General features: G+C 64.4%; 1 protein-coding gene across 1 annotated transcript; it reads right to left on the reverse strand.

The window, feature by feature from the left end:
- Window positions 1-8,553: 8,553 nt before the first annotated feature.
- On the reverse strand, window positions 8,554-21,532 carry MYO1G (myosin IG). Its single transcript, XM_051853073.2, has 22 exons — window positions 21,314-21,532; window positions 19,948-20,156; window positions 19,435-19,528; window positions 18,528-18,693; window positions 18,281-18,334; window positions 17,457-17,567; window positions 17,205-17,321; window positions 16,698-16,922; window positions 16,462-16,607; window positions 16,028-16,142; window positions 15,484-15,654; window positions 15,251-15,321; window positions 14,448-14,522; window positions 14,124-14,256; window positions 13,427-13,593; window positions 12,879-13,086; window positions 11,108-11,331; window positions 10,590-10,734; window positions 10,013-10,117; window positions 9,714-9,827; window positions 8,880-9,034; window positions 8,554-8,788 (listed from the first exon to the last, which is right to left on the reverse strand). The coding sequence occupies exons 1-22, from the start codon at window positions 21,406-21,408 to the stop codon at window positions 8,632-8,634; spliced, it is 3,057 nt and encodes a 1,018-aa protein (XP_051709033.2). The 5' UTR covers window positions 21,409-21,532; the 3' UTR covers window positions 8,554-8,631.
- Window positions 21,533-22,735: the final 1,203 nt, after the last annotated feature.

The raw sequence follows: 22,735 nt of genomic DNA on the forward strand, positions 1-22,735 counted from the left end.
TAAGATTTATTTATTTGAAAGGCAATTAGAGAGAGAGAAAATCCTCCACCCATTGGTTCACTCCCCAAATAATCCCAATGGCCAGGGCTGGGCCAGGCTGAAGCCAGGAGCTTCCTCCAGGTCTCCCACGTGGGTGCAGGGGCCCAAACACTTGGGCCATCGTCCTCTGCTTTCCCAGGCACACTGGCGGGAGCTGGATGGGAGTGGAGCAGCCGGGACTCGAACCAGCAGCCACATGGGATGCTGGTGCTGTATCGGCCCCCAGGGCTGGTCTGTTAGAAATTATGTATCTGAGAGGAAGAGAGTGAAACATACACACACACAGAGAAGTTCCCACTTACGGTCTCACTCTCCAAACGTCCTCCACGACAGGGACTTGGAGGAGCTGAAGAGGGGCAGGAGCTGAGCCAGGAGCCAGGGACTCTGCCAGGTCTCCCACGTCGGTGCAGGGACCCAGCTGCTGGAGCCGCCTCCCGGGGCCTGCGTCAGCTGGAGCTGGAGCCGGGTGCTGGCCCAGCTGGCACACAGGCAGCCTAACCCGGGTACTGGCCCAGCTGGCACACAGGCAGCCTAACCTGGGTACTGGCCCGGCTGGCACACAGGCAGCCTAACTGCTCTGAGGGAGGAACTGTCAGCAGGAAATGGGTTTGGGGGAACCCAGCAGAGCGGCTTGATTTTTTAAAAAATCAGGCAATAGGGGCCATCGTGCCACCACAGTGGGTGTAGCTGCTCCCGCACACCAGTGTCCTGAGTCCCGGCCGCTCTCCACTTCTGACCCAGCTCCCCGCTAGTGCACTGGGAAAGCAGCCTGGGCTCAGGGGCCTGAATTCCTGGGCCCCGCCCTCCACACTGCAGTGGGAGGAGTTCCAGGTCCCTGGCTTCAGCCTGGCTTAGCTCGCTGTTGTAGCCGTGCGGGGAGTGAACCAGCAGATGGAAGACCTCTCTCTTTCTCTCTGTAACTGCCTTTCAAATAAATAAACTATTCTTTAAAAAAAAAAATAGGCAACATCAGTGATCAGTGCAATAAACCTTTTGAAAAATTATAAAAATGCCATTAATACCTGTAATCATATCAGGCATTTTAGTCCCACTGACATTTTTGGCAATAGTTAATAAAACAAGTACAATCTTTTTTTTTTTTTTTTTTTGACAGGCAGAGTGGACAGTGAGAGAGAGAGACAGAGAGAAAGGTCTTCCTTTGCTGTTGGTTCACCCTCCAATGGCCGCTGTGGCCAGCGCACTGCGGCCGGCGCACCGCGCTGATCCGAAGCCAGGAGCCAGGTGCTTCTCCTGGTCTCCCATGGGGTGCAGGGCCCAAGCACTTGGGCCATCCTCCACTGCACTCCCTGGCCACAGCAGAGAGCTGGCCTGGAAGAGGGGCAACCGGGACAGAATCCGGTGCCCCGACCGGGACTAGAACCTGGTGTGCCGGCACCACTAGGTGGAGGATTAGCCTATTGAGCTGTGGCGCCGGCCAACAAGTACAATCTTAAAGGCTTCATCAAAAAATTTTAATTCACCCCTGTAGGGTCTAAAATACATCAAACAAGATCGGACCCTGCCCATGAGGGCACTCAGGCTTTGGGGACCCTAGATTGGGTGGGGCTTCACGTCTCTGGGTTCCCTCAGTCGGGAAGGGAGGGTGTGGACCCCTGCCTTGAGGTTCAGCTGTGAGGACCGAGTGCTCCCTCCTTCCAGTCACTGGGGTTCACCTGGGAGTCCTGCCTCCACTGTGGCCCCCACGGACAGAAGGAATGTCAGGTGTTCCCCCAGGAGCAGCCCCCCTCCACGCGAAGCTGCACTGTAACAGCAGCGTGCGTGGCTGAGCAGCAGAGAGAGCCACGGGCAGCTGGACACTGTCCCAGGAATCCCCGAGTGCGAGACCACCCCTGCCTCTCACAGGCAGCACCGGTGGAGCACGAGGGGAGGCCGGGGTGGCCTCTGCCCTCCGTGGGGGTGCTGGAGGAGTGGGAGTGGCACCGGAGGAGGCCTGGAGACTCAAGGCAAGGAAGGACATTATCTGTGCTGTGGCCCCAGGACAGGAGGGCGGGCTCTGTAATCTGGTGTCCTTTGGTCCCGACTGTCCTGCCTGGCTTGTGAGCCGTCAGAAGAGTCTGTCACACGGAGACCCTCCCTCAGAGACCCGCACACTGCTCCTCCCCTCCTCACCGGGGGTGGCCAAGGCGTGGGCAAAGAGGCCCTCAGCCGGCGGGACCCTTGGGTGGCTGGGTCTGGCTCTGGACTCCGGCGAGGCCGCTCAGGGCCTGTCCATATCCACCTGCGTTCTTGCGCCCCCTGGTGGCCACACCGATGAGGTTGGCATAGGACCCTCCTCCCAGTGGGAACTTGCGACCCTGCAGTGGTTCCTGGGATCATTCATTCACTCATTCATGCATTCCTGAGATCTTTGCTGGGCAGCTGCGGGCGGACCTCCGGGGCTCTAGGGCAGAGCTGCCCCTGCAGCCGCCACTCACGCTCTCAGCTTTGGGAGGGCAGTGATCCCAGAGTGAGATGTGCAGCAGGAGGAAGAATGTAGAACACGAGATCAGTCATGCTCGCGCCGATTATGTGCCGAAATGACGTTTTGGGTAGTGTTAAGTAAAATGTCGTGCAAATCCCTGCGACAGCCTCTCTTCATGTGCCTGGTGTGGCTTGCGTGGGTGGATTTCTGTTCCTATCAGATGGTGCTGTTCTAGGGCTCTGGCTCCTGGACATTGGCTTGCAAGGTCAAGTACAGGTTCCCTGTCTTCAACTACCGACTCTCCACTTTGCTCAGCCACGGTGTTTAAGAAAGCCCTCTCCTCACGTTCGGGAGCAGGTGGCCGTGTTGGCACACCAAGTGCAGGCGGCACTGGTGAGGAGGAGCAGCCTGAAGGAAAACATGTCCACTGCCTGTTGACTCACGGTCCCACACATCGCCCAGGCTTCATGACGACCGCACGAGTGAGGAACGTGCTCTCAGCACCCCCTTGTCCACGCACCCCTGCTCTTGGCTGCTCCGTCCCAGCCTGTGGCCGCCTGAGACCCGTGTGAGCAGGGAGGCGTGCCCAGGAAAGTGGCTCTGGCCTGTGACCAGCGGCCACCCCTGAGCTTAGGGAAGGAGCTGTCCAGCAGGGGTGGGTCTACAGACACCCGGAGGATTTATGCAGTGAGGGCCAGCACCCAGCACAGTGCGTTAATCCTCCGCTTGCGGCATCAGCATCCCATGTGGGCACTGGTTCGAGACCTGGCTGCTCCACTTCCTATCCAGCTCTCTGCTGTGGCCTAGAAAGGCAGTAGAAGATGGCCCAAGTCCTTGGGCCCCTGCACCCGCAAGGGAGACCAGAAGAAGCTCCTGGCTCCTGCCTTCAGATCCACGTAGCGCCAGCCGTAGCGGCCATTAGGGGAGTGAACCAACGGAAAAGGAAGACTTTTCTCTCTGTCTCTCTCTCACTGTCTATAACTCTACCTGTCAAATTAAAAAAAAAAAAAAAAAAGAGCACGAACGGTTCAGTGGCTTTGTTTGTTCATGTGGCCCTGTGGCCATCACCCCAACCTGCTCATCTCCAGAGCCTTCTCATTTTTCCAAACTGAAGCTCTGCATCCACAGACCCTGGCACCCCCAGGCCCCCCTTTGGAGTTTCCTTCCTTTTTTAAAGAAAATCTATTTATTTGAAGCCGGCGCCGCGGCTCACTAAGCTAATCCTCCACCTTGCGGCGCCGGCACACGGGGTTCTAGTCCGGGTTGGGGCGCCGGATTCTGTCCCGGTTGCCCCTCTTCCAGGCCAGCTCTCTGCTGTGGCCAGGGAGTGCAGTGGAGGATGGCCCAAGTGCTTGGGCCCTGCACCTGCATGGGAGACCAGGATAAGTACCTGGCTCCTGCCATTGGATCAGCGCGGTGCGCCGGCTGCAGCGCGCTGGCCGCGGCGGCCATTGGAGGGTGAACCAACGGCAAAGGAAGACCTTTCTCTCTGTCTCTCTCACTGTCCACTCTGCCTGTCAAAAAATTTAAAAAAAATCTATTTATTTGAAAGGCAGAATTATGGAGAGAGAGAAATCTTCCACCACTGGTTCATTCCCCAAATGACTGCAAAGCTGCGGCTGGGCCAGGCCAAAGCCAGGAGCCAGGGACTGCCCCCAGGTCTCCCACGCGAGTAGCAGGGGCCCAGGCACTTGGCCGTCTTCCGCTGCTTTGCAGGTGCATTAGCAGCGGGATGGATTGGAAGCGGAGCTGCCGGGGCTCAGACCTGTGCTCACGTGGGGTGCTGGCAATGCCGGTGCCACGATGCGGTCCCAGCTCCCTTCCTTCCTGGAGCTGATACGCGGCTGCTGGCGTCAGTCACACTTTGCTCATCTGTTCACGCCCTGGTGAGTGCCTGGGCTGCTTCCTTCTTCCTCGAGACCGTAAGTGATGCTTGGTGAACGCGACGTGCGAATCTCGAGGTGCGGCTCTCGGTTTGGGTGTGCAGGATTGCTGAGTCATGTGCAGCTATTTTTAAAAGCTGAGGAAGCGCTGCGTTTCCATAGCAGCTGGCGCCGAATTCTCAGGTTGGGACTCCTTTGTTTCAGCTCTCAGAGCCCGGGCCGAGCCCCTGCCTGCTGCGCTGACGCTGACGGAACGCCCCAGGCTGGGGGTGTCGATGGGTTCAGGAGGCTGAGAACTCCACGGTCAAGGCGCCGGCTTTGCTGGGTTCTGCCACAGCCTCACAGGCTGCCAACGCCGCACCAAGTTGTTTTTAGAGAGGCTGACTCGCATTGACAGGCGAGGAGCCCTCGTGGCCCAGCAGTGAAGGTGTCTGCGTCCCACGTCGGAGGAGCTGGGTTTGCATCCTGGCTTCGCTCCCCATTCCAGCTTCCTGCTAGTCCAGACCCTGGAGGCAGGGGTGACAGCCCGAGGGGCTGGTCCCTACTCCCCACGTGGGACACCTGGACTGAGTTCCCACTGAGTTGGCCTGGCCCAGCCCAGTCCTAGGTGTTGTGGGCATCTGGGGAGTGAGCCAGCAGGGGGCAGCTGTCTGTCTCTCTGCCTCTCAAACAAACTGGGGTTCTTTATCAAGAAGCAAAATTAAGCAGTGCTGTTTGTGGGGAGCAACCCGGACTGGACTGAGTTACTGGAATTAAGACTTATTCTATGCATCTGCTCTCCCACAATATGGCGCTGAGAAGGGAGAAACAGCTTCTACACAGCTGCCTCTCACCAACTTGACAAGCTGCAGGACCTGCTCCTGATTGGAGGAGAGCAGCGTACTCGGCGTGTGGGCAGCCGAGTTAGGATTGGCGGAGGAGGACTATAAAGGAGGAGAGAGACGGCATGCACCAGGAACATCTAAGGGGAACACCTGTGCAGCCCCCGAGAGAGCCGGCCGGCGGTGTGCCGCTCCCCCGCGGAAGTGGGGAATGTGGCAGGGGGAACTGCCCTTCCACGGAGGTGGAAGGGACGGTAGCCAACCCGGGAAGGACCAGCAGCAAACCCGGGGAGGGCCGAGCAGATGAAAGAACAGCGCAGGGTCCTGTGTCGTTCCTCCACGAAGACGGGGAGCGACACTGTTGGTTCACTGTACAATGTTACGAATATTTTAAAAATTACTGAATTGCGCACTGTGGCGTAGTGGGCCAAGCCTCTGCCTGCGGCAAGAACATCCCACATGGGCGCCGGTTCAAGTCCTGGCTGCTCCACTTCCTATCCAGCTCTCTGCTGTGGCCTGGGAAAGCAGTGGAAGATGGCCCAAGTCCTCGGGCCCCTGCACCCATGTGGGAGACCCAGAAGACCTAAGTCTAAGCATTGCTGCAGGGGTGACCAATTTAACTTTAAATTTTAAGAAAAAGAAAAAAAGGTCACTTTTGTGGTTCTGTTTCTTTTTTTTTTTTTTTTTTTTTTTTGACAGGCAGAGTGGACAGTGAGAGAGAGAGACAGAGAGAAAGGTCTTCCTTTTTGCCGTTGGTTCACCCTCCAATGGCCGCCGCGGCCGGCGCGCTGCGGCCAGCGCACCGCGCTGATCCGATGGCAGGAGCCAGGAGCCAGGTGCTTTTCCTGGTCTCCCATGGGGTGCAGGGCCCAAGCACTTGGGCCATCCTCCACTGCACTCCTGGGCCACAGCAGAGAGCTGGCCTGGAAGAGGGGCAACCGGGACAGAATCCGGCGCCCCAACCAGGACTAGAACCCGGTGTGCCGGCGCCGCTAGGCAGAGGATTAGCCTAGTGAGCCACGGCGCCGGCCCGTGGTTCTGTTTCTTTAAGTGCAAAATGGAGAAGGCCTGCTGGGCTCCCTGGCTGCAGGGTCCAGCACTGCTGGGAGGGAAGCTGCCCGGGAGCCCAGGCCCGGGTCCCCTCTCCAAATCCTGGGACCAGGGCTCCCTCTGTGTGACACCTTCGTCATCCCTGGCTCACGTGGTCCTCTGGCAGCCTGGGATAAAGGGTCTAGCAGATGGGTTTGTCAAAGGACCCGTGGATGGGATGGGAGAGGACTCAGACCGAGGTGCTGGCCCTCGTGGGCCGACGGGCTCATGCCCACGTGCAGGTGTTCTGTCTCCCTCCCTGCCCCCGCGGTCTGCAGTGATGCCACATGGGACGTGCGTGCCTTCACCCGGGGCCCGGGTGCTGTGGGTCCTGGCACCCTCGCCTCAGTGCACAGAGCCTCAGGCAAGCCTCGGGCCCTCCGTTTCCTCGCCTGGAGCTGGGATGATGGTGGGCCCCCAGCCTCGAAGGTGTTGTGTGGGAGACATTGTACCACAGAGCGCCAGAGTGGAGCCACACAGGGCACCGTGTGCGGTTTGTCGAGTCGCTTACGTGAGCTGTGGCACGGGTCCCAGTGCAGCAGGCAGGCTCCGCCCTAGCATGTCCCCCAGCCCTTGGCCAGGGTCCCTGGATCCCGGGCACTGCCCAGCAGTCCCAACCCTGCCCCCTCGAGGCCCTGAGGCTTGGCAGGGAGTGGCCCTGGCAGGCTGAGCCCCGAATGCTTCTCCCCTCTGGCTTCCCTGAGGTGTCGCCGGCTCCCACAGACCCCTCCGAAGGTTTTGGGGAAGGGTATGTGTGTTTGTGTGTCTGTGTGTGTGTGTCTATGTGTCTGTGTATCTGTATGTCTATGTGTATGTGTGTATATCTGTGTTTGTTTGTGTGTGTGTCTATGTGTGTGTTTGTGTCTATGTGCATGTCTGTGTGTATATGTGTGCCTCTGTGTGTATGTCTTGTATGTATGTGTGTGTCTATGTGTGTGTGCTCTCTTTGTGTGTGTGTCTATTTGTGTGTGTCTGTGTGTACATATGTGTATGTGTCTATGTGTGTGTCTGTGTGTTTCTAGTGTGTGTATGTGTGTGTCTATGTGTGTGTGCTGTGTGTCTGTGTATGTGTCTATGTGTGTGTGCGTCTATGTATGTGTCTCTGTGTGTCGATATGTGTGTGTGTCTGTGTATGTGTGTGTGCTCTGTGTCTGTGTGTGTCTATGTGTGTGTGTGTCTGTGTATGTCTATGTATGTGTCTGTGTGTGTCTGTGTGTATGTGTGTCTCTGTGTATGTGTGTGTGCTCTGTGTCTGTGTGTGTCTATGTGTGTGTGTGTCTGTGTGTGTGTGGTTCCTCACTTCTCCCAGGACAGAAGCTGGTGGATGCTGCCATCTCTCTGATGAGGTGGCCCCCACAAAGCAGGGACCCAGCCAAGGTCTAGGACCACTCAGGACCGCCCACGGAAGGGGACCACGCACTGCAGATGGCTCCGGGAGGAGGTGATGCCCAGTCCTGTTGCCACCGGAGCCAGGGAGGGATGCTGTCGGCTCTGTGGGGGCTCTGGGCTGGGCTCAGAGGCAGCTGTGTGCAGGAGCTGACCTCAACCCTGGCACCCACAGATGCCCGGCTGTGTGGGCAGAGTGCCAGGGCCTGGACGGGCCTGAGCCCCACAGCCTCGGCCAGGCCATGGACAGAAGCCAACTTCCAACCAAGGCACACGGCCAGGATTTCAGGGGGTCCCGGAAGAAGAGGGCATGAGTGGCCATGAGGCAGAGGGGGCAGCTACGGCAGGGGCAAAGGAGGGGCTCAGGGGCTCAGGGGCTCAGACGCGCAGGGCTGGAGAAGGACTTAGAGGGCCAGGGCGGGAAGGTGCGGGCTGCTCCAGGCTCTCCCCGTGGCTCCTGTGAGCCCTGCGCTCGGCCCTGTCTCTCCATGGCTGTGCTCCAGAGACAGGTGGGCTCCCCTCACCCCCTCATCCCCTCAGCAGGTGCAGGACAGGGCGGGGCTGCTCTGCCCCAAGATGGCCCTGGGACTCCAGGCCTTTTCCCATGGTCCGGGAGGAGCCAGGCCGGGAGTCCTGCAGAGAGCAGCGAGGGAGAGAGGCTACGGAGGGCTGGGCCCGGCTGGAACCCGCAAAGACCTCCAGGGCAGTGTTTTAGGGAAAATCCGTGCCCACCCTCTCCCTGGGCTCCTGCTGCCCCAGACCAGCCTGGACTCCCCACTGTGGGGAGCGGAGGGTGCTGGGTAGACACTAGGCAGGCGGGTGGGCAGCATGTGTAGCTGTAGGCACGGGCAGCCAGAGCTCCACCCACGTGGCAGGCAGGCCAACTGACGCCCACTCAGGCACCGCCACGCTGGCCAGGACCACGTCTCTTTATTGTGCCGTGCTCAGGGGGGAGGGGGCCAAGGCCAAGGGCAAGGCTGGGACACCGCAGTCAGCGGCTCGGCCACAGGAGGGTGAAGGCGCCACGGCTGCAGCGGAAATCTGGCTCCTGCTGCTCCGGGCTGGCCTCCACCGACACGAGGCGCCGGGTCCCGCGCTGGCTCAGCGGGATGCAGTCGGAGACACGGATCTCCAGGGCCCGGCCCTCCCTGGAGTGGAAGCAGAAGGAGGTCAGGGCCACAGGGCACTGGGGCTGGCAGGGCTCCTTGTCCCGCCTTCCCCAGGCTGGGCCAGACTCACCCCTGGCAGTGTGCGGCCAGCACACCCACCAGCTCCCCGATGCGGTTGTCCAGCGGAGGCTGGGAGCGGTGCAGACACACCACGAGGTCATCCTGGCCCCGGGCATGCACCACCACCAGCTGGTCCAGCCCGCTGGTCACGCTCAGCCCCGTCACCTGCCAGGGAGCGCAGGGTCAGGGGCGCCCCAGTTCCTCCCTGGGGAGTCTGTGCCAACCCCCACCCAGGGGCCCTGCCCTGAGCCGAGTGCCCCCTGCATGGCCCCTTCCTCCCCTCTCTGGTCTCTGTTGACAAGGGGAGGGGCTGGGCTGGGCACAGCATGACAGTGTGCTGGGAAGGAGTGTTCTAGATTCCTGCTCTCTGGTGTGGCAGCCGCTGCTCACCACGGCTGCGGAGCACTTGCTGTGAGCGTGTTGTTTTCTTTATTTTTACATTTAAATAGCAACCAGGGCCAGCGGCCCTTCCACTCTGACCATCAGAGGACCCCCGAAACCATGTGGGATCCAGAGGGAACCGGCCTGGTCCCTGGCCTGGGCCGTGTGAGGAAGCCAGAGGGTGGCAGATCAGGCAAAAGGGGCCAGGGTCCCTCAGGAGGCAGCTGAACCCCGGGGGCCTGGCTGTGCCCCAGAGGGACCAGGTGGGCTTGGGGGGGCATTGCACTTGGCCACTTGGGACAAGGTGGCTGGGCTGGCGAGCCGGGCAGGGCCCCTCCCCCCCGGGAATGGGAGCCTTAGCAGGATTTGCTGCCAGTGGCCGGGCTTGGGGTGCCTGGGGCCACCCCTGGTGGACAGAAAGGAACGCGAGGCGGGGCTGCCCCCCCACGGGCTCAGCGCTCACCGCCTCCAGGGGCACGGCCCGCATCACCCGGTACTGGCGGCTGGGGTCCAGCTTGTAGAGATGCCGGTCTGTGAGCAGGAGGGCCCGGTCCCGGCTCTTGCGGAAGCGGTTCACCTGCGGGAGGGGTGGTTGGGCCCGGGCTGCTGCTGCTGGGCCTCCTGCCCTCTCTCCAGGGCCGGGGGTGGGGGTGGGGGTGGGGCCTCCCACTGGAGCTCCAGGAGCAGGTGGGGAGGGGTCGGAGGGGGGCTGGGGCCCCCTCCCCACTGAGCTGCCCGCGCTCACTCCCCCAAGCCCCGAACCTTGCGCACGTGGCTGGAGAAGAGCAGGGCTGCAAAACCGTCCTTGTCCCGCAGGGCCTTCAGCTGCTGTGCAAACAGGCTGGAGGCTGTGGGGTTGTCGGTGGCCTGAGGACAGGGGCAGAGGGAGGGGCAGCTGGGACCCTGGCGCTCTGGGAAGCCCAGCGGCCGCCTGCCCGTGAGCTGAGCAGAGCTGCGCTGGGTCCTGCGCGGGCAGAGAGCAGAGGCCCCCAACCTTGATCCCCGGGTCCTAGGCCCATCAGCTCCCCCACCCCCTGCCCCTGCCCCCTGCTGGTCCTCACACAGGCCCGGGCCCCAAAAGAAGCCTTGAGCCCTCGGACCTTCAGCCCCTGAAAACTTTGCCAGGATTGAAGACCTCGGGACAGCAGGTGCACACTGAGAGACGTGGGTGCACATGGCTGCCTGGCGGGGCGTGTGTGGAGGGGCCGGGGGCTGCACAGCACAGCAAGGCTCAGCCCCCGATGAAAACCCTGCATCCTCAGGGATGGAAACCTTGGGGTGGGGGTGGGGCACATGCCCTCCCCCAACCCTCCCAGGGCCCCCGCCTGTCGGCACTCACCGAGGACAAGTAGTCTCGGGCCCAGGCCCTCCGGCAGCCCCAGTCCTGCCGCAGGCCTTGCAGGGCTCCCATGGCGGCCACCTTGGCCTTGATCTGAGCCATGTCTGAAGGGGGGATGTTCTTCACCAGCTGCCGGGCCCGCCACCTGTGAGAGCGCAGGCAGCCCCTGGATCCAGGCCCCTTCCCCGGGAGAGCCGGCCCCTGGGCCTGAAGCAGGCCGCCCTCACCTCCCAACCTCCACCGGCCTCCCTGGTTCTCGGCGCTGGTACCCAACCCTCATCCCTGGCCCTGTGCCCAGCTCCCTCCTGCTCTGGCCCTGGTCCTGGAGAACTTCCACTTGGCCCACAAGGCCCTGGCCCCCCGTGGGATCCCCTCCCTGGCCCTGACCTTGAATGCCCAGCACGAGCCAGGGATGGTCAGGGCTCTGCCTGATCACGGGGCACGGGCATGAGGTTAGGGCTAGCTGCCGCGGAGCCGCGTTCAGAGGATGCTGGCCGTGGGCGGGGCGGCCGGCTCACCTGCGGAAGAGAGCGTGGCAGGTGTCCTGAAAAGGCTGCAGCACGGCGGGAGGCGGGGGCCACACGAGGTCGCGGCCGTAGAGCGGGGGCTGCCGAGCCGCCTGGAACCGCCGCTGCAGCTCTGCCAGGTGGGCGCGCACCTTGTGCCTCCGGAACCAGCGCATGATGGTGTAGACGGCGCGCAGCCGGCGGCAGCGCCACCTGGCTAGGGTGCCCCGCCAGGCCTGCGTGGGCCAGGCAGGATGGGACACACCGTCAGGCCCGGCCCCTGCCTTCTAACCCCCAGCCTGATCCGAAATCTCCCTGGAGCATGCTCTGCCTGTCTCCAGGGAGGCCACCCTCTGCTCTGCCTGGCACAGGCTGCTTCCCAGGTGGGCGGGCAGCCCCCCGAGGACGGCGAGCCCTCCCCAAAGGCCTGCAGACACCTGGGAAAGAGCTGCTTGCGTGTGCCTGGGCTTTCAAGGCTTCATCCCCAGGGAGAAAGCTCGGATGGGGAGAGCGGCAGGGGCGGAGCAAGGGGCTCTCTCCCCACGAAGGTCCCTGAGGGAGCCCACCTCCCATCTCAGCTGCTGTAGGGGTAAGCTCTCGGAGGCCCTGAGACAGAGGGGCTCCCCAGTTACGTGACCATCAAATACAGACTGGGAACCCTGCAAGGCAGGCACCCCAGGGGCCCACAGACTAAAACAGCGTTAAGCGATTCAGCAGGGGACCCGGGCGACGGGCCCTCCTGCTATGGCCCCGAGCACTGTCGCCAGATAACTGGGTACTGCCTGGGAATTGAGAGCAGGGAGCAGCGGGGACTTTCTTAGCTGGGAGGCAGCTTCAAACAACCCCTGTGACGCAGAGGAGCCACAGAGGAGCCGCAGATGCAGAGCGCGGTTGCCCCTGCACCCGCGTGGGAGACCCGGAGGAGGCTCCTGGCTCCTGGTTTCGGATCGGCGCAGCTCCAGCCGTTGCGGCCATTTGGGGAATGAACCAGCAGATAGAAGAACTCTCTCTCTCTCTCTCTCTCTCTCTCTCTCTCTCTGCCTCTCCTTCTCTTTCTGACTTTCAAATAAATAAATAAATAAATCTTTTTAAAAAATGCAAAGTTATGGGGAGTGGGGGGAGAATCTGTAAGCTTTGGAAATGCAAGCGTACTTCAAAAACTTCGTGGAAAGTTGAGGCCAAGAGGTTTAATTTTTGAGGAGCAGGCATTTGGCCCGGCAGGCACAGTGCCGCATTGCCGTGCAGTGGGTTAAGCCTCTGCCTGTGATGCTGGCATCTCATACGAGCCCCAGTTCGTGTCCCGGCTGCTCCACTTCTGATCCAGCTCCCTGCTAAGGCCCCTGGGAAAGCAGCAGAAGATGGCCCAAGCACTGGGTCCTTGCCACCCACATGGCAGACCCGGTTGGAGCTCCAGGATGCTGGCTTCAGCCTGGCCCAGCCCCCGCCATTGCGGCCACCTGGGGAGTGAACCAGCTGATGAAAGATATCTCCCTCTCTGTCTCTGTCTCGCTTTCTCTCTAACTCTGTCTTTCAAATAAAATCAACAAATCTTTAAAAGAGAAAAGATGCCAGCATCCCGTCCAGGAGTGCTGGGTTTGAGTCCTGGCTCTGCTCCGACTCCCTGCAGCAGGGAGCGAGGAAGGACGGAGGGAAGCCGGGGTCCTGAGAACCTTGCTGTGGGCCCCTGGTGGCCACAGGACTGCGCAGGCCACTTGCAGAGCTCACACGAGCGCGCCCCTGCCTGGTCACAGGCCCCCACCCCCACCCGCACCTGCACCCGCACCTTCTGCAGCAGCAACACGATGATGGGGATGAGGCGGGCTCGGCTCTGCTCCAGGGCCACCAGCGTCTGCGGCGAGCGGATGAACAGCTTGCTGCGGCCGAAGGCCACGTCCCCCTGCAGCCCGTGCTGCTCCACCAGGGCGCTCACGGCCGCCTTGTCGGAGCCCAGCAGGTGGTTGGGCCACGTGTACTCACAGGTCATCTTGTACCTGTCGCCAGAGGACAGGGCAGTGGGGGCCTGGCGTTGGGGAGGGGGCGTGGAGCCCACGCATCCCTGGGAGTCCCCGGGGCCACAGTCCTTCCAGGATGTCCCTGGAGCACCCACGGCATCTGTGTGTGTGTCCTCACACACATTGTCATATGTGCGTCTGCACACACGTGTCCCCATACACATCTCCATACGTGTGCCCCCACATACATGTTCTCACAGACGAGTCAGTGTCCAGAGGAGGCTTCCTGCATGCCATCAGCGTGGGGGGTGTCACGCAGGGACCCTCTGCTCACCCCTGGGGCCCACCCGAGGTCCCCCAGCCGGCCCCGGCGCCATACCTGAGCAGGAAGCGGGAGTAGGGCTGGCGGGAGGCAAAGCCGGCCCTACGCACCCTCACGTTCTCTAGTAGCCCCAGGTAGGCCACCTGGTGGCGGCAGCGCTCTTCGTCCAGCCTCCCGGCCACCTTGTCCTCATTGGGCTTGATGCAGCGGATGTAGAAGGGCTCCTGGGGGGCACAGGGGTCTTGGGGGCCAGGCCCGTGGCTGCCGGGTGCTCTGTCTTGAGCAGGGGCGTCCCCAAGTCCCCAGGGGCCCGGGCTAGGAAGAGAGTCAGGACGAGGGACCTGGCGGCCGGACAAGAGCCCCAGAGGCCCTGGGAGCTGCCAGGAGGCCGGGCCCAGTGCCAGGTCCCCTACCCGCCCTCCCAGAAGGGCTATGTCCCTGCAAGCCCTGCTGTGACCCCCGGAGCTCCCTGTGGCTTGGGGCCCAAAGCTCCCCGAGACAAGCAGAGAGCTGCTTTCCTGGCCCTGCGGCCCCAGCTGCCAGGGTCTCCCCAGGCCCTGTGCACCCAAGAGGCGGTAGGGCCAGGAAAGCTGGGCTCCGAGTCCCACCGACTACTCAGCCGTGAGCCTGGCCGTGGGCAGGGTACCCTCGGGGGCAGAGGCTGCTCCAGACTGGACAAGGTGTTCCCCCATGCTGAGCCCCAGGGCGCGGAGAGAAGGGGCCAGCGAGTGGGGCTGGAGAGGGATGGGCGTACCTTGGAGGCCAGGTTCTCCACCAGGGCCACCATGGAGTTCTTGAAGAGCGTGCCGGCCGTTAGGGGACGCTTGGTCACCTCTGTGATGTCCTGCTGCCCATCCGGCCACATGGCTCGCAGGGTGGGGTCCCCACTGCAGACACAGGCTGTGTGCCCAGCTGCTCTGAGGACAGCAGCCCTGCCCGCCGCCCTGGCCACCGGGAGCTGACTGGCCTTAGTCTTGAGCCTCAGGCCGCCCACTGTCACGTGGGGATTGGAGCCTAGAAGTCTCTGCAGGCCCCAGGCCTGGCTCGCCGGCACCCACCCAGCCAGCGCCGTGCCCACCTGTTGTACAGCAGCCGCTTGACGTCCTGGAAGAGGGAGTCTCGGTTCTTGTCAATGAAGCCCTCGGCGGAGTACCTGCCAGGGGAGGGGGGTAGATGCGGGCCAGGCTGAGAGGACCCCAGGAAGCCCCCTCCCCCGGCCCTCTCTCATCCCCCTGGAATCTCTGTCTCAGGAGACGTTCTCTCCTGGAAGGTGAACCGGGCAATAATGCCCCCGGCTCCGGAGCCAAAGGCCCCAGCCCTGAATGCAGCCCGCTGTGTGGCTGTGGCCAAGCCGCGCGACCTCTCTGAGCTGCGACAGCCGTCCCTTGCTCGGTGCTCACTGAGTTTCCATACACATCAGGCGCTCCTGGGCGCGGGCCTCACTGCCTCGCTCCTGGGCCTCTCCCCAGGTCAGTGCCCACACAGCTGCAGCTCCTGCCGAGGCCCAGGGCACGGGCTCCCCGGAACAGGACTGACCCCCGGCTGCTTGGTCTTCCTCGTCTACTCCACGTCCCCACCTTGGCACTGGTGCCACCTGAGTCATTCAAATCCACTTGGGGACGGTGAGCCAGAGACAGATGGAGAATCACCACGCCGAGGACGCAGCGCGGAGGGAAGCCCAGGAGCTGCCAAGACGGGCGGGACTGCAGCCCCTGTCCCCGCCTCGGCCCAGGTGCTGGCAGGCGTAGGGCTGGGGGCCACTGTCCCGAAGGCCCCGTGTCCCGCTCTTGTGCAGCAGGTGAGGGGCCACGTCTTCAGTGCCTCCAAGAAGCCCCGTGACACATGCAATGGCGCCCTGTGGCGCAGCAGGGGGGACCTTACGTGACGTCCCCTGCGTAGTGCTTGATCCGGAAGTCTCGGCCAAACTCCATGGTCTTGTCTGTGGGGCAGAGCTGCGAGACAGGCCAAGGTTCAAGGCACAGAAGGGAGCAGGCTTTGCTGGAGGGAACAACCCCGCATCCACCCTGCCCGGGGCGATCCACCTCAGCCAGGTCCCACCGAGGCCCCAGGAGGCACTGTCGGGACCCCCCACCAGCCCGGGAGCGCCGGGGCACCTGGCGGCTGCTGTAGTGCGGGTGGTGGCGGTGGTGCGTGTCCAGCGTCTGCAGGAAGATGTGGTCGGTGATGGGGCCCGCGGTGCTGCAGGCCTCGTCCAGCACGGCCAGGATGCCTCGGTGGGGCCGCTCCACCAGCTCCACGATGCTGGCGTTGTTGAAGTACTCCACCTGGGGGGCGGAGAGCAGGGAGGCTCCCGAGGCCCGCCCGCCCCGCCCTGCCCCGCCCCGGCCCCGCCCCGCCGGCCCCGCCCCAGCCCCGCCCCGCCCGCCCGCCCCGCCCTGCCCCGCTCAGGCCCCGCCCCCGGCCCCGCCCCACCCCTCCAGGCCCCGCCCCCGTCCCGCTCCGCCAGCCCGGCCCCGCCAGCCTGGCCCAGGGAGGCTCCTGAGGCCCGCTCGCCCCGCCCCGCTCCGCCCTGCCCCGCCCCGCCAGCCCGGCCCCGCCCCCGCCCCGCCCCGCCCGCCCCGCCCCGCCCCGCCCCCTCCCCGCCGGCCCCGCCCCGCCGGCCCCGCCCCGCCCCGCCCACCCGGCCCGGGGGCTCACGCTCTGCCAGGCGATGCCCTCGCGCTCGTACTCCTCCTGCTCCTGCTTCAGCACGAGCTGGATGAAGAGCTGCTGCAGCTTCTCGTTGCAGTAGTTGATGCAGAACTGCTCGAAGCTGGGGGCGGGGAGGGGGCTCAGGGGGGCTCGGCCCGCCCTGCTCACCGCGCTCGGGCCCGCCTTGCCGTGGGCCTGCTTCTGCCCCGGGCTCCTCCGCCACCCCACCCCAGCCCTGGTGGGCAGCTTCCTGGGGGACACTTGAGTGTGGCCCTGGGGGAGGCGAGCCCAGCGACGCTGCCTCTCACCAGGGCACCACCAGCTGGGCCACGGCTGAGGCACCCTGGGGACAGGGACCTTGGGGCCCAGCAGGAGGACCCAGAACGCTCCTGCCTCCCCACCCAGCCAAGCCCCCTGGGCACAGGTCCTGAGCCGCCCACCTGTTGACAGCAAACACCTCGAAGCCATAGATGTCCAGCACGCCGATGACTGTGTCCTTGCCGTCGCGCCGCGGGTCGCGGTCCCGGGTTTCCATGATGCCGTTGATCTTGTCGACCACCCACTCGAACAGCCGCTGGTAGACCGCCTGGGGGCAGAGCCGCCGCGTGCTGCTGTCCTGGCCTCACCTCCCTCATGCAGGCCTCCTGGGTTTGCCTCCCTCGGCCAGCCCTGGTACCTTGGCGCAGGCGTCTCGCGCATAGCTGGCCTCGGCCACCGTGTGGCCCTTTTCTATGAGCTCCCGGCCTCCAGAGGCCACTGTGCGGGCCAGCAGGGAGCGCAGCACCAGGTCCCGGGGGGTGGCTGTCAGCTCGGCCACGTGGGCCACCAGGGACTCCTCGGCCACCGCCAGACCCCCCTGCTGCTGGCCGTTCTGCTGCGTCTCCACAAACTCGATGTTTCCCTGGTCGTGGGGGAACCATGAGGAGTGCAGGCTCTGTGCCCCAGAGGGCTGGATGCCCTTGACCAGGCAGAGGGAAGGGAGCCAGGGGACTTGGATGCAGGCTGCCCGGCTCCTGCTCAGACCTGCGGGTCACTGCCACCGTGGGCCGCAGAGAGCAGAGACGCAGCCAAGGTCCCCCCCAGCAGCTCAACGACTTCGCTGGGACAGCTTGGCTGTGTTCCTCCCTCCTCCCTGGGCAGCACCCAGCCAAGACTCCCCCGAGGGCACCCGTGCCAGGCTCACCAAGTGCAGGATGGCGGCCAGGATGCGATGGACGGAGCCCACCTCCTCGGTGCTGAAGCCGATGACCCTCATGGCCTCTGTCACCGCCTGGTGGCTCCCTTCATCGCTGTCCAAGGCCTGGGGCCGGGGTAGGGGGAAGGGTTCACCACTCAGGCCACCTGAGCCAATTGGGCCGCTGCGCCACCCTGGCTGTGCCACCAGCCGCACGTTCCCTGCCCCACCCCCAGGGCCCTGGGCTGACCCGCCACTCACGTTGTGCACGCCCATGCTGAGCCCGGCTCCCTGGCGCGTGAAGTTGTACAGAGCCGGGTTCCTCTCCAGGTGCAGCCCCTGCAGCTCCTGGTCCGTACTGCCCCTCAGCAGCTGGGGGACACAGCCACGCCGCGGTCAGACAAGTGCTGTCAGGACCACGCACAGCCACGTTCTCGTCCTTCCTGTCAGCACGCAGGGCAGGTGCCTTCACAGCCGGGGGCCCGCCCGTGCGCCCCCCCCCCAGGGAGGGGGCTGTGCCTCAGTGGGCGCTCGGAACCCCACGGGGACACGGCCCTTGTCCAGGAAGCGCTCATACGCTCAGGGTCTCAGCCACCTTCTTCCAGGGAGCTCCCCACCCAGTGTGGCTGCCGGGCAGGTGGAGGGGGTGGGGCCCCGGGCAGGTGGAGGGGGGTGGGGCCCCGGGCAGGTGGTGGGGGGTGGGCCCCCGGGCAGGTGGAGGGGGGTGGGCCCCCGGGCAGGTGGAGGGGGGTGGGGCATGGGCCCCCGGGCAGGTGGTGGGATGGCCCCCACCCCCGGGGCAGGTGGAGGGGGGTGGGGCCCCGGGCAGGTGGAGGGGGGTGGGGCATGGGCCCCCGGGCAGGTGGTGGGATGGCCCCCCGGGCAGGTGGTGGGGGGTGGGGCCCCGGGCAGGTGGAGGGGGGTGGGCCCCCGGGCAGGTGGAGGGGGGTGGGGCATGGGCCCCCGGGCAGGTGGTGGGATGGCCCCCCCCCCCCCCCGCAGGTGGAGGGGGGTGGGGCCCCTGGGCAGGTGGTAGGATGGGCCCCCCGGGCAGGTGGAGGGGGTGGGGGCCCCCGCCCGCTCACCTGGTAGAAGGCGTGGAAGTTCCTTTCGCCCACGTGCTGCTTGAGGACCCGAGACTGAGGAGAGAGGACAGCCGGACTCCAGAGGGGCAGGGTCTTCCCGGGGACCCCATCTGAGCGTTCCGAGGTGCAGGGCGGGCTGGGGTCACGGGCCCAGGCCCCAGGCGCACTGAGAACCGCATGGAAGCGGGGGCGGCCTGGGAAGGGTCTCAGCCGGGGTCCCCGGGCCCTCCTCGGCCTACCTGCCTACCTTCTCCAGCAGGTAACTGTGGATGTGCCCGCCGATGGGGTCCCCCTTGAAGTCGAAGTTGATGTCCATGTACTTGCCGAAGCGGCTCGAGTTGTGGTTGCGGTTGGTGCGGGCGTTGCCGAAGGCCTCCAGCACGCAGGTGGACTTGAGCAGCACGTCCTTGACTCTGTGGCAGATCAGCGCTCGCGTCGACGCGTCCCCCCCAGAAAACCCCAGCATGGGAGGACGATGGGAGGGGGCGGGGCCGGCTCTGCCCAGCACGGCCCAGGGCCTGAGGATCTGCAAGGCCGGGGATCCCGCTGGCTGGGCTGTCACAGGGTGCAGCCCTGAGGCCCGGCCATTCTTTCTCCTCCTTCCTGGACCGCAGCTGCAGCCTGGGGAGGAGGGGCTGGCCTGGCCGCTTGGCCTCCAGCCGCAGCTTGGGCAGAGGTGCGGCCCCGTGTGCTCAGGAGCTGCCACTGCTGGTCCCCTGCAGACCGCGCCCACTGCCTCTTGACAGGAAGAGACGGGTCACACAGGAAGGTGCTTCTGCAAGGGCCACAGGGGAGGAGCAGCGGCCGGCCCCAGCTTCCTGGTTCCTGGCCACAACCCACACGCCTGCCTGGCGCGCTTGGCTGTCCTGACGGGGCTGCCAGGCTCTCTGGGCTTCCACGGGGCGCCCCCACCTACCTTGTCCTGTTTCCGATGTCCCTGGGCCCGTCTGCACCTCTCTGTGCCCTGCCTGCTGGTGTGCCCCCCACCCCCAGCTGGCAGCCTAGGCCCTGGCTGGCTCATGCCCCTCGCTTGAGTGATCCTGGGTGTGGTTCAGCCACGTGCGGCCTCTGGGTGTGAGGAGAGGCCTGGGAGCCTCCGGGAGCCTGGCCCGGCCGGGCTCTCGCGTCCCCCAGCCCCGGCCCCGGCTGCTCACCGCTGCACCTCGGCCCTCTGGCTGGGGTTGGTGACGGCGGCGATGTACTGCATGATATGCTTGCTGGCTTCCGTCTTCCCTGCGCCGCTCTCGCCTGCCGGGAGATGGGAGCTGACACCCGCCCCTCAGAGGCCAGCTCCCTGCCTGCTTGTTTAAAGATTTACTTAGTGGACAGGCAGAGGGACACAGAGAGAGAGAATCTTCCACCCCGGCTTCACTCCCCAGATGGCCGCAGTGGCTGGGGCTGGGACGGATCTTAGCCAGGACCCGGAGCTCCGCCTGGGTGTCTGACACGGGTAACAGGGGCCGTCAGCCACTGCCCTCCCAGGTGCACCAGCAGGCAGCAGCGTAGCTGGGACTTAAACTGGCTCTGCGCTGTGGGACGCTGGCGTTGCAAGGAGTGGCTTACCCTGCTGGGCCACAACGCCTGCACCCCCAGAGCCCTAACAGCCCTCTGCCACCCAGTGCACATGAGGACCCGAGGTCCAGGAGGCCTGGGCAGGGGGAAGGTACCCGAGATGACGATGCAGGTGTCCCTGGACCGCTGCTTCATGGCCTTGTAGGCGGCGTTGGCCACGGCATAGAGGTGGGGTGGTCGCTCGTACAGTTCACGGCCCTGGTACTTGGCGATGGTCTCGGGCCCATACAGGGGCAGTTCCTGGTAGGGGTTCACGGACACCAGCACCTCGCCGATGTAGGTGTAGATGCGACCCTTCTCGAACCTGGACACACAGGACGACTGCTCAGCTCTCACGGCCTCTGGCTGCAGCCCGTGTCGGGCTCGGGCCCTGTCAACCATCCCCCCTCCCTGAGAAGGGGGAGGGGGTGGGTGTCCCTCAGGCCTCCCTCGTGTCATCCTGGGTGAGCTGAGCCCCTCAGTTGCAACCACCACAACCAGTGTGAGATCCACGCTGCTTTCGGGGCCTGGAAGTCCCAGGACTGGACCACCCCGGGTGTGGCAGGGTCAGGGCTGGCTTCTGGGTGGACCCCACAGGACAGGTGGGGAGAGGGGTTGAGAGGAAGGGGCTGGGCTGGAGGAGGGAGAGGGCTCAGCTGCTTCCTGTGTCAGAACCCGGCAAGGGGCCCCGCCCAGCCCCACCCAGACCACAGGATGGCACTGGCACTGGCTGTCGCTGTCTGCACCCCAGAGCGTGGCCGGTGGCTGCAGCCCTCCCCCCTCCACAGCCTCAGCCTCCTGCAGCCTGTCACCCTGGAGACCTGCGTCTGTCTCCCCTGACCCTGACCGCTCTGCCTGCCCCTCAGCCTCTGGGATCCTAGGGTGTGGGATCCGCCCTTCCCCACCTTGTGGCCCTCTCTGGGGCTCCCCCGGCTGCACCACTACCGTCTCTGACCTGGGCGTTCCCTTCGAGCTGTGGCCTTGCCATCCCCATCCTCAGAAAGCCTCGTGTTCGGGAGAACGAGGATGGACATTGCCTGAGCCCTCCTCTCCGCTCTGAGGGCTGCTAGGCCGGGGGCTCCCAGCGCTCAGCAGGTCACCCACACAGGCCCCAGCAGGCCCCTCCCTGCCCTGTCTGCCACCCGGAGTGGCAACTGGGCTCCTGGGTTCCTTCTACCAGCCCTGCCCTGTGACCCCACACGTGCTCTCCCCCACCCCCACCCGGCCCCCAGCCCCTTGTCAACCAGAGTGAGGTCTGCCTGCCCGGGGCTGCCGGGCGAGACCGAGACACGAGGCGGCATCCGCAGTGTCAGCCGGGGTTGGCTACAAGGTGCTCATTTCAGCCCCGGTGTGGTCTGAATGGGAGGTGCGGGCCTCGCCGTGCTGACACGCTCCTTGTTCCCGTGGTGGTTGGGGGGCCCCTAGGGCTGAGGAGCTGGGGCTGGGGGGAGGGAGGGGCCTGGCGCCCCTCCAGGGGTCTACCTGAGCTGCAGGTTCTTCATGAAGTCCTCCATGGTCACCTGGTCCAGGAGCACAAAGTCGGCCTTGCCACACCCGGGCCCTTCCTCGTCCTCCATGCTGCTGCTGGCAACACCCAGGCCGGGGTGCCCTGATCTTCCTGTGCGGCAGGCGGAGGGAAGGGGAGCTCGGGGAGGTCCAGCCCCGACCAGCCTCCCCCAGCGCACTGAAGTAGGAAGTGGGTTCTGGCCCTGGGAGGGGCCGCCCTGCCGATGAGCAGCTCCCTCCCCTGGAGGTGCTCTGAGCAGCTTCCTGCTCCCCGCCCGCCCCGGGAAGACTCTGCCTAACGGTCCTCAGTCCTCCAGCTGCGGTGCAGGTGCTGGGTCCTCCCCGTGGCCTGCGCAAAGCTCCCGTCCGCCCCAAACCCTGGCTGTGCACTCCACAGGAAGACTGCTTGGCATGATCATGTATCCAACGGCGTGCAGGTGTCCACAGAGAACCAATGTGCACAGTGAGCCTGCACACAGAAATGAAACAGGGTGGAGTCGGGCCACAGCATTCTCTACGGCAGGGCCGGCAGTCAGGGCTCGCTGTGCCCCAACCTGGGCCGTGAGAAGGGTGGAGACCCTGCGGCGTGGCCTGGGGGCTGGCCTGCAGGAGACCCTGACTGTCCTCGGCCTTGGGCGTTCTGGCAGGGGCACCGGGCTGTCCTGGGGCTCCTGGAGGTGCACAGAGGAGGCAGGGAGGGACAGTCGCCCTCACAGTGAGGCCGTGCTGGGGAGGACGGACAGCTCTCGCCCTCTCCTTGCACAGGGAGGCTAGAGGCAGGTCCCAGTGTTCCCAGACCCGCGTCAGCCACGTGCCACCCGTGAGCCGTTGTTCTCACAGTGGTCTTTCAGTCATCTCGTTTTTCAACTTTGAGTGTTTGGCGCCGGCCCTGCGGTGCGGCAGGTGAGGTTACGACTCCCGTCCCAGGTCAGAGCTGCGGTGTGGGTCCCAGCTGCTCTGCTTCTGATCCAGCTCCCTGCCGACGCACCCGGGGGCAGCAGACCCTGGGCGCCTGCCGCCCACACGGGAGACCGGACGGTGCTCCTGGCTTCAGCCTGGCCCAGCGCTGACTGTGGCAGCTTTTGGGAAGTGAACCAGCAGATGGAAGATCTCTGTTACTCTGCATTTCAAATAACAAAGTAAATCTTCAACAAACAAAACCCCAACTTTTGAGTTGTCTGGTAAGCAAGTGGATTTTTTTCTCTCAAAACCTTAAATGAACACACACCTGGCAAAATTGGAAGTGCTATCCCAGCACCTAATAAAGTGAGCCGGGCACCACAGCCGCCTCCGGCGTGGAAAAGGCCCGGATCTGGGAAGCAGCGCTCTGGCTCCTCCCAGGGGGCCCTCGCGGGCCAGCTGGTCAAGTTCCATCTTTCCAAGCTCTGACACGGGGGC

The sequence above is a fragment of the Oryctolagus cuniculus genome, chromosome 16, assembly GCF_964237555.1.
Source record: "Oryctolagus cuniculus chromosome 16, mOryCun1.1, whole genome shotgun sequence".
Classification (NCBI taxonomy): domain Eukaryota; kingdom Metazoa; phylum Chordata; class Mammalia; order Lagomorpha; family Leporidae; genus Oryctolagus; species Oryctolagus cuniculus.